The following is a 10,467-nucleotide window of genomic DNA, read 5'->3' as shown; positions in this document are numbered from 1 at the left end:
GGCTGCATCCAGTCAACCAATTCTTAATCCTCAGAACATTCCATCCTTCAAATCCATACCTCTCCAATAAATGTTTGTTCCAACAGAAAGAAAAATTCAGCTGAAATTTCTTAGAAGCCATCATGGCTAACATAGTCAGCTTCCAGAACAGCTGTTTCCAGAGCCAACTCTTTGCTGCACCAGTAAGATTCAGTATGACAAGAGCACTGTTCACAGAGTATGTGTGTGGATGTATGTGTGTGTTTAACCCTACCCTCTATGTAGTAAATAAATGTGTGTCCAGCCATCTCGAATCTCGTTAACTTGAGCCTTAGTTACAATAAAGATTTGTTAAATCTATATATATATAAAACTATATATTATCTATACTATATCAATAAATATATTCTAGCCTCTCTCCTACAAGTGCAGTATAGTCATTTTCTGTCTAAACAACTCTTTATCAGTGAGTGTAATGATAGGAGAAGGTATAATGTCTTTAAAGTAAAAAAGAGTAGATTCAGGTTAGATATTAGGAATACATTCTTCAATTACACAGGTTGCCCAGAGTAGTTGTGTATGCCCCATCCCTGGCAATATTCAGAGTCATGCTGGACAGGACTCTGAACCACCCAATTTAGTGGAAAGTATCCCTGCTTATAGAGGTGGATGGAACTAGAGATCTTTCAGATCCCTTCCAATCAAAACTATGCTATGATTCTATGACATTTTCTGTGAATTCACAGATAGCATAGAGAGGAGACAAGTCAAAGAATCAAGAACTTTTTTCCAGAGTGTTACATGGGATGTGGGGTTAAAAACCAGCAGGAAACCTGCACCTATGGGAAGGCCAAAAAAAAATGGCCATCAAAGCGAGATGAGGAGACAGGGGAAAAAAAGGACATGGCACATTCTCACGCACAGGAAGACTTGGGTATTCAGATGATGCTTGCTGGAAATTACCCTGAGGATGGCACTTCAAAGAGCCCCACTGTAGTGAACCAAGCTGATGACATTTACCTGCTCAGGACCGGTCCAACACTTGAGCTGAGTTTTCTGTCTCATCAGTGCAATCCTGCCCTAAAAATCCTTGGGCCTTTCATCTCAGCACTCAAAAAAAGCCTTCATTAGAGGATGGGCATGGCATAAATCTGGAAATGAAAAGGCAACACTGCAGGAAACTAAAGCACAGCTCATATCATTAGCAAGGATGGCTTGCATTTAAGGTGAGCTTGTCAGAAAATTATTACCTCTGCTAAGAGTACCTCTGCGCCAGCAGCAATGAAGGACCAGTATAAAAGGCAGCCCAATTCCCAGCTCTCCCATCCACTTCTCTTGCCTCTTTCTCCTTGGGAACCAGGTAAGAGTAAAGCCCTCTGTCCTCTTGCAAAGCGAGATTTTGCCTCAGTGGCCTTCTTATCAAATAGTTATTCTGCCCTATGCTGGGGATTGGACCCTCTTGCTGTGGGAGAAGGATAAGTCTGCTGAGAGTGACTGGGACACTGCTTATATGGCTTGTGATTTATGCACTCTGTGAGCCTCCCCGGGTCAGGCTACTCTTTGTAGGGCTCTGGCATGATAAAGGGATGTGACATGATGTCTTCATCTCCATTCATAGTAGCTGCCTGGGCTCCTTTGTGAGAGGGTATCCACTTGCTCTTCACATAGTCATGTACTGTGCTTCCTCATAATTCTCTCCTAGGTTTACTTTCAATCCCAAGACATGTCCTGCTACACCCAGTGTGTGCCATGCCGGCCCTGCGGCCCGACCCCTCTGGCCAGCAGCTGCAATGAGCCCTGCGTCAGGCAGTGCCAGGACTCCAACGTTGTCATCGAGCCCTCTCCCGTGGTGGTGACCCTGCCCGGACCCATCCTCAGCTCCTTCCCGCAGAACACCGTTGTGGGATCCTCCACCTCCGCTGCTGTTGGCAGCATCCTCAGCTCTGAGGGTGTGCCCATCACCTCAGGGGGCTTTGACCTCTCTGGTTTTGGAAGCCGCTCCTGTGGCAGAAGGTGCTACCCCTGATAAAGCTGCTGACCATGATTCTGGGGAAGTTCTTCCAAAAACTACCAGATAAAGGAGGAATATTCAGGCCACTGCTTTCAGAATACCTGATCATCCTCAACTATTCTAGAAAATGCTGACAGGAAGAAGGAAGACTGGCCTTTCTAAAAGCCTGGCTCATGTCTCTTCTTCTATTCCACCACCTACCTCTTTCCATTTTCATTTTTTTCTCCCGTCTGTGCTTCTCTGTGTGTTGGGACTACCCTGAGCCAGCCTATCCTCTGCTGGAAAGCCAGGCACATGCCCTGCATGAAGTCTACCACAGGATCAGGTGAATCCTGCACTGCAGAACCTCTGTTCAGATTGACCTCATTTTCTTCTTTAAACATTCATTAAAGATTTCTGCATATCACTTTGGGCTTTTGGTGTTTCTTTCCACTGTATGTAGCCTCCAGAGCTGTCCAGGGAGAATGTCTTTGCTCTTGGTGGGTGTCAGATGAGTGTTTAAATAGACCCTTTTCTATTCCCAGAATAGGTCTTCTGCAACCAACAGCCATCCTGTTGATGTAGTTTCAACCAGTTTTGTGTCTTGGACAACTGGTACTGTCAACTGGGGTGGTCAGACCAGGGATGGATGGTACAAATGGATAGTAAACAAAGTAATGTTGGGATGTGAGTAGGTGGTGTTAATGCTGGGCGTCCTCACTGATCTCTGCCAACAGCTTCTGCTGCACCTGGGCTCTGCTCACAGCCATTGCCTGGAATACAAAAACTTCTTTGTACCCACCTCTGCCTATTGTTTATGATGACAAATCTTGGAGAAATGGTGAGGAGCATACAAAGATTGTAAGAGATTCCAAAGGATGACAGCTACATGTGCACTAAATGATGTGTGCATTAATGGTGAAGAGATTAGTGCATATATCACAGATAGAAAGGTGAAATTGTTGAAGAAGAGCTTGAAAGAAGCAAAATGTAAGGAATGATTGCATGAATTACAGAGTTACAGAGAGGAATGGAAAAAAAAAAAAATCAGAAAGAGTTGGATGAAGATTGGATTGATGAATTCAAGGTGGGGTAGGAGCAAAGGGAGGGATGGTGCAAGGAACATGGAGTACAGAGTGATCAGGAGCCACCACTCAACCATGGGCCTGAAGACACACCTGTTGGAGTCAGCAATGGGAGCAGAACCATCTGCAGTGATATTGGGAGCAGGGGAGTGTGAAAGGGGCTGTCTCCAACATGGACAACTTGGTCACAGGGCACTGGTGAAGGAAGGGAGGCTGAGGCTGTGAGAGCAGGGAACAGGTAAAGGAAGAGAAGCTGAACATGCAGTACGCAATGGCAGATGGAGAAGAGGGCCTTGGAGAAATATGTGCCCAACTAAGAAAAGATGACAATGTCTTTTCCTGGCTTGCTTTTTCTTCTTAGAGGCTACCAGAATGGTTGGAAACACTACATGTAGGAGCTTAAGTAAAATGTTGACTTTCTCTTTATCAGAGAAATTAGCAAAGCAATTTGTGTTGGAATGTGAGCTTGTCCTTAGGGCAAGTATGGCACAGTTTTCCTGACTATGATATCCTTGACTGGGTGTTGTATTCCTTTAATCATACACATTACCACTGAGAAAATCACTCAGACCTTAACACTGGTTTCACTTTTATTCAGTGGAGATCCCTGGCTGAACACAGCTTCCTGCATGACTGGGAGTGCATCATTTATTTTGAGATGACATTGACTATCCCAGACATCCAGATGTTCCTGGCAGTTAGATCTGGGAATATGTGCTGCGGTCTACAAGGGTAGGGAGTAAATGTATGCAGAAATAGTAAAGAGTAAGTGGATGCAGAAAGAAAGATGGTGGTGAAGTGAACTGCATAGAATCAACAGCAATGTTAGACACAAGGGAAGAATGAATAAACAGATGAGTAGCAAATTCCATTGATTTTTTACTTTTATTTGGGATCAGTTTCTACTCACACTCATTTTAGCCAAGACCTGGCTTTATCCCAACTGGAGAGATGCATTTAGATGAAGCAATAACTTTCGGAGTGTAATTTGCCTTCTACAAACTGTTCAATCTGAGCGAATCATCAAGGGTTGATGAAGTCAGATGAGCTGAATCAACTTTTTTAGCTTCTCACATTCCCTTTATTTTTTCTACAGGTTTTCAATGGTTTGATCCATATCCAGGGTCCCATAGCATTTGCTCCAACAGTATTCACACATTTCCATCCACATTCAACCTACGGAAAGAAAGAAGGGTGCACTGAATCCCCCCAGACATTATAAATAAAGATACTAAACAAGTCTGACTCCAGTCATAACCCCTGGGGAACACCACTTCTGACAAGTCATCAGATAGATTTAACTTAATTCACCACCACACCCAGATGCAACCAGTAGCTAGGCTAGGGATATATTCCTAGTAATTACACACATATATTAGAAGCACATGTGTTTACTATACATATAGCAAACATATACATATATATGTAGCACACCAATTAAATCAACACAGGCAGATATACTTAGCATTCCTGTAAAAATAGAATAGCACTAAGATCATCATCCTGTTCCTCCCTTAGGCTGATCAGAAGGTAATGTGGGAGGAAACACGTGTATAATGTGAATCACTGGAGAAGCTTAGCTAAAAATGTAGTCTACCCTGGAGCTAGCCCTTGCATCCACCTAAAAGCACCAAGTGCTGCTCACATGGTATAAGGCACCTCACACAAGGTCACACACCAGTTGCTGGTACTTATTTACGTATTTACATGGAGTATAGATTTCCTCATATTTGGGAACAAATGGGAATGAAATGTAATAGGATAGGACATAGATAGGACATGGTCAGGCAAGTTTTTTGATCATCCATTTACATGAGACCAGTCCTTTTTTCCCCTTACGTCTGTATTTTTCTCCATTTTTTTCCTCCCCTAAATGCCTCATAGTAAGTCCTGAGAAATCCCAGAATGCTTTTACTCGGCATCCTATAATGTGCCCAGTAGTGCTAAAATATAATCCCTCTCAATCTGAGCCAACTCATCTTGATGGGTCTCATATCCAAACCACATAAAACTGCACTGAGGACAAGGGTGTCCATTCCACCCACTACTTATTTCAGTTTCCCTTGACTGTTTTTATGTGTGAAAATGTGCCTTTGGTGCGTTGACCAGTCTCCTGTGATGTCTGTGGGATTAGCTGGCTGAGGGCATTATTTGGGTTCCCCACCTGCCATTGTTTCTCTGTATTTCTTTGTATGTGTGCAGCCTGGGATTTTACCATGTAATATAATACCTCCCGTTTTTCACACCATATCCTAACCCCAGTTCTTCAATAGCTGATGGAAGAAAAGGCAAGGGAAGAGAACAAAATTGCAGAAGAATCCAGGATATGCTAATGAACTGAGAACAGGCATTCCAGCCATTGCTTTCAGAGGGGTTGAGCATACACAACTCCATCTGTAAAGGAAGGCAAGGGGAGGTCAACCTCCTCCTTCAAAGAGGAGCTCTCTGAAAACAAGGCCCATGCCTAATTCCCTCTTCTCTTTCTCTCTTCTCCCTTTTTTTCTGCTCTCCTGGACTGTGAGCTCCTGCTAAGCCAGTCCCTCCAGGGTGTGGGCAGTTAGATGCCCAATGCAAAGCCCCCTCTGATCAATGATTCCTACCTACTCCTGATGTTCCCCGTATCACGGCACCCTCTCAGAAGTCCTTGTTCCCCTTGTTCAAATCCTTAAAGTTCTTCTGCTAGGACTAGATCTAAAGATCCTAGTCTGGATCTCTGTGTGGTACTTTCCTCTCTGGACACTCTCCCAGGCTGCCAGAAATCTATTGCTTCGAGAAGATCCTGTAGGGTCAGAGGAGACCCATGTCCATTGCCAGACAGTGAGACACAGGCAGTGAGCTTGTTTCAAACACTGTTCTTGAAACTAAGAAAAATTTCCCTGGCTCCCACATCCAGGGCCTGCCTTGCTGGGTCTCTGCACAGAATGCTCTCCCCAGCCTTCGAGCACATCCAGCAGATAGAGAACTCAACCAACATCCTACAGAGGAGATGATCTTCCCAGCCACAGTGAGAGGTAGCAATGGCACTGGGACATGCTTCTGTATCTGGAAGCTTCTGCATGTCCTCCATGGCAAGTGACTTCCAAGTGGCTCATCTAGGCAGAAAGGAAAGGCATCATGGCCTTTCAAAATCCTCTTGGTCACTGAGGACTCTGATCTGCTCCTCACAGGCACTCATACCCTTGTATGAAACAGTCACCTCTAAAAGCATTGTGGGAGATGTGGTAGTATGTGGCTGTCTTGTGTTGGCAGAATTGACAGTGATCATGACTTTTCTGGTGTCAAAATTTCCTGTTGCAGCGAGAGAAAAATGTCGGCACTGATGCTTTTTCTTTTCCTCTTTTAGTTGTTTCTGCTCCACCTTGAATGTTCCTTTTCATAGACGGGGCAGGTGGCTCAAGGATTTATGGGACAGCTCATCAGTGCCACTGGGAGATGAGTCCTCCAGCTGGAGGGGTTGAATGCAGACTGAGGACATCGGTCTGGTGCTGTGGTGTGCAGATTTTTTGCAGGCCCAGTGTTCTCTATCATCAGGGATCACTTGACCTTTTTCATATTCCACACTTCTGAAAGGTATGAGTGCTTGTGAGAATGTTCAGAGCTCTTATGAGTTTTGAAGGGCTTTGACCATTATACAGACCTGGATGAACTTGGGATATTGCAAAGGCTCATCTTTATACTATTGCTTTGGATAAGCAAATATATTTAACCTCTACTGGTCTTTCTAGAGAGCCTCATGGCTAAAGGCCTGGGATCATAGAATTAGAGAATATACTGAGTTGGAAGAGGCCCACAAGAAATATCAATTCCAACTCCTGGTTCCATTCAGGATCACACTAAAATCAAACCAAACGTCTCTGACTGCCGTGCAAACATAGCATTCTTGCCACTGTGACCACTTCCCTGGGGAGCCAGTGCCTGAAAACCTTTTCAGTGAAGAACCTTTTCCTAATATCCAGCCTGAATCTCCCCAGTACAGATTTACATTGTTCTCTTAGATCCTATTGCTGGTCACAAGAGAAAAGAGACCAGAAACTCCATGATAATTTGCCCTCATGAGGAAGATGTAGACCGCAATGAAGTCATGTCTCAGCTTTCTCATCTAATCTGGATAAGCCAAGTGACCTCAGTCACTCCTCATACATCTTCTCCTGTAGACCTTTCACTACCTTGCCCAAAATTGCACACAGCATTTGAGGTGAGGTTGCATCAGCACAGAGTAGAGTGGTCCTAGGAGCTCTGCCTGAGTAGCAGGAAGATGGTTTTGTTCTACCTTTTAGATTGAGGTTTGGAAGTTGACTGGTAGAAGTGATGGAAGATGGAAACTTGCAGGCTTTACTTCCTCTTTTTGGAAGATTGCTTGGCACCCTCTAGAGGCAAAATTGGAATGTGGCTCTTCTGGGCAACACCTGTGGGAATCACAGAATCACAGAATCACAAGGTTGGAAACGACCTGCAAGATCATCCAGTCCAACCACCCTCCCATTCCTATCAGTGCCACAATCTACTAAACCATCTCTCGTAGCTCCTCATCCAGGCGGCTCTTGAACACTGCCAGGGACAGCGACTCCACCACCTCCCTGGGCAGCCATTCCAGTGCCTGACCACCGTTTGAGAGAAAAAGTTTCTCCTAATATCCAACCTAAACCTCCTCTGGTATAACTTCTTGCCATTTTCTCGGGTCCTACTATTTGCCTGGGAGAAGAGGCCAGACCCTTTTGCACCACAACCTCCCTTCAGGAAGTTGTAGAGTGCAAACAGGGACTGGCAAACTTTGATGAGTCATGGGCAGGCAGACTAGATGATCCCAGTCTGAATATTTTTTTTTCTCTGTTTTAACTTTAATTTTCTCTTTTAACTGTATAAGTTTCAATAGATCCAAGTATTGGGTCCTGCATTTTGGTCACAACAACCCCAGGTGACCATACAGGCCTGGGGGAGAGTGGCTGGAAAGCTGCCTGTTGGAAAGGGACTTTGATGTACTGATGCACAGCCAACTGAATATGAACCAACAGTGTGCCCAGGTGGCCAAGAAGGCTAATGACATCCTGGCTTGTATCAGGAATGGTGTGGTGAGCAGGACTAAGGAAGTTATCCTGCCCCTGTACTCTGCATTGGTGAGGCCTCACCTCAGGTACTGTGTTCAGTTTTTTCAGTTCAGCACCTCAGTACAAAAGGGACATTGAGATGCTGGAGCAGGTCCAAAGAAGGGACCTTCACAAGAAGGCTTGTGAAGGACTTGGAGAATATGGCATATGAGGAGAGACTGAAGGAACTGAGGAAAAGGAGACTAAGGGGAGACCTTACTGCTCTCTTCAAATACCTGAAAGGTGCTTAAAGCAGGAGTAGGGTTGGTCTCTTCTCACTGGTGGCAGGACAAGGGGAAATGGCCTCAAGTTGCACCGGGGGAGGTTTAGGTTGGATATCAGGAAACACTTCTTTACAGAAAGGGTTGTTAAGCACTGGAATGGGCTCCCCAGGGAGGTGGTTGAGTCACCATCTGTGGATGTGTTTAAAAACTGTCACGGAGTTGACCAGATCAATCTATGTCCGTGACAGGGGCGACAGGCCTCTGCCCTCCCCCCCCACCCCAGTCCCACAAAAATGGGAAGGAAGGAAGGGAGGAAAAGAGCAGCGGCAACAATCTATGGAGGAAAACTTATTTTACTATAATATTGGAATACAAGATAACACAATATATACAATTTAATTGAAATTGAGATTAATAAATCAGACAAGATGAGAGAGAGAGAGAGAGAGAGTTCCCAGAACCGAGTCAAACCTGAAAAGCTTGGAACGGCTAGGAAAGCACCCTCCAGCACCCACTGCAAGGCAGCAAGAGAGCGCCCCCCCCCACCCGGAAGGACCAGATCCCGTGACTGCTGTAATGTACAGGGATAGGTACTTGGAATTGGGGCAGTGATACTTTAATGCCCCGTACACTACATGATGTTTTGATGTGGAATACTGAAACCCAAAAACAAAAAACAAAACAAAAACAAAAACATAGAACCATGACATTCCACCCCTTATTCTACATCGTTACATCATGCTTAAAATATATATACATATATACAAACAAACAAAAAATGATTAAAATGCATTACTCACACATGGCTATACATATATATATATATATATATATATATACACATAGAATTACTGACTGCACTCCCCCGGCATCAAGTTTCCTTGTGGTACACATTGGACATCCCCATTCTTCTGCATTATCCACCAAGTGGATCCTGGTCCCTGGGCAAAAACTGTACCACGGAGAGGTTTGCCCTTTCCAGAAGCTGGAAGAACCCAAACTGCCTTTCCTAACATGTTCTTTACATGTACAACAGGGACTTTATCTCCCTCTACGGTATGTAGGGAACTGGATTGGTTAGGACCATCACGATTGATAGATCCTCTGGTATTGACTAACCAAGTGGCTTCTGCCAAATGCTTCTCCCAGTGCTTAAATGTTCCACCACCCAGTGCTTTTAGCATCGTTTTTAACAACCCATTGTATCGTTCTATTTTACCAGAGGCTGGTGCATGATAGGGAATATGGTAAATCCACTCAATGCCATGATCTTTGGCCCAAGTATTTACAAGAGAATTTTTGAAATGAGTCCCATTATCTGATTCAATTCTTTCTGGGGTGCCATGTCGCCACAGGACTTGTTTCTCGAGACCCAGTATGGTGTTTCGGGCGGTAGCATGGGGTACTGCATATGTTTCGAGCCACCCAGTGGTTGCCTCCACCATAGTAAGCACATAATGCTTACCATTGTGAGATCGTGGCAAGGTGATATAATCAACCTGCCATGCCTCCCCATATTTGTACTTTTGCCATCGCCCTTCCTCCCAGAGAGGTTTCATCCTCTTGGCTTGTTTGATGATGGCACATGTTTCACAGTTATGAATAACCTGTGCAATGGCATCCATAGTTAAGTCCACCCCTCGGTCTCTAGCCCATTTGTATGTTGCATCTCTCCCTTGATGACCTGAGGTCTCATGGGCCCATCGAGCTAGAAATAATTCACCCTTGTTCTGCCAGTCCAGGTCTATTTGAGCCACCTCAATTTTGGCAGCTCGGTCTACCTGATGGTTGTTTTGCTGTTCTTCAGTAGCCCGACTCTTGGGCACATGAGCATCTACATGGCGCACCTTTACAACTATAGTCTTTGTTCGGGCAGCAATGTCTTTCCACAGTTCAGCAGCCCAAATAGGTTTACCCCTTCTTTGCCAGTTATTTTGCTCCCACTGCTGTAACCACCCCCATAAGGCATTTGCTACCATCCATGAGTCAGTGTAGAGATAGAGCACTGGCCACCTCTCCCGTTCAGCGACATCTAAGGCCAGTTGGACGGCCTTTACCTCTGCAAATTGGCTTGATTCTCCTTTCCCTTCAGTGGCCTCTGCAAC

At 44.9% G+C, this 10,467-nt stretch overlaps 1 protein-coding gene across 1 annotated transcript; it reads left to right on the top strand.

The window, feature by feature from the left end:
- Positions 1-1,260: 1,260 nt before the first annotated feature.
- On the top strand, positions 1,261-2,005 carry LOC306955714 (feather beta keratin-like; the record flags this gene model as incomplete). Its single annotated transcript, XM_079547070.1, has 2 exons — positions 1,261-1,339; positions 1,701-2,005. The coding sequence occupies 2 exons, from the start codon at positions 1,261-1,263 to the stop codon at positions 2,003-2,005; spliced, it is 384 nt and encodes a 127-aa protein (XP_079403196.1).
- Between the last annotated feature and the right edge of the window lie 8,462 nt (positions 2,006-10,467).

This window comes from Tetrao urogallus, assembly GCF_951394365.1.
Source record: "Tetrao urogallus genome assembly, chromosome: 26".
NCBI lineage: Eukaryota > Metazoa > Chordata > Aves > Galliformes > Phasianidae > Tetrao > Tetrao urogallus.
The sequence above is the reverse complement of the archived record's forward strand: the minus strand, read 5'-3'. Positions and strand labels throughout refer to the sequence as shown.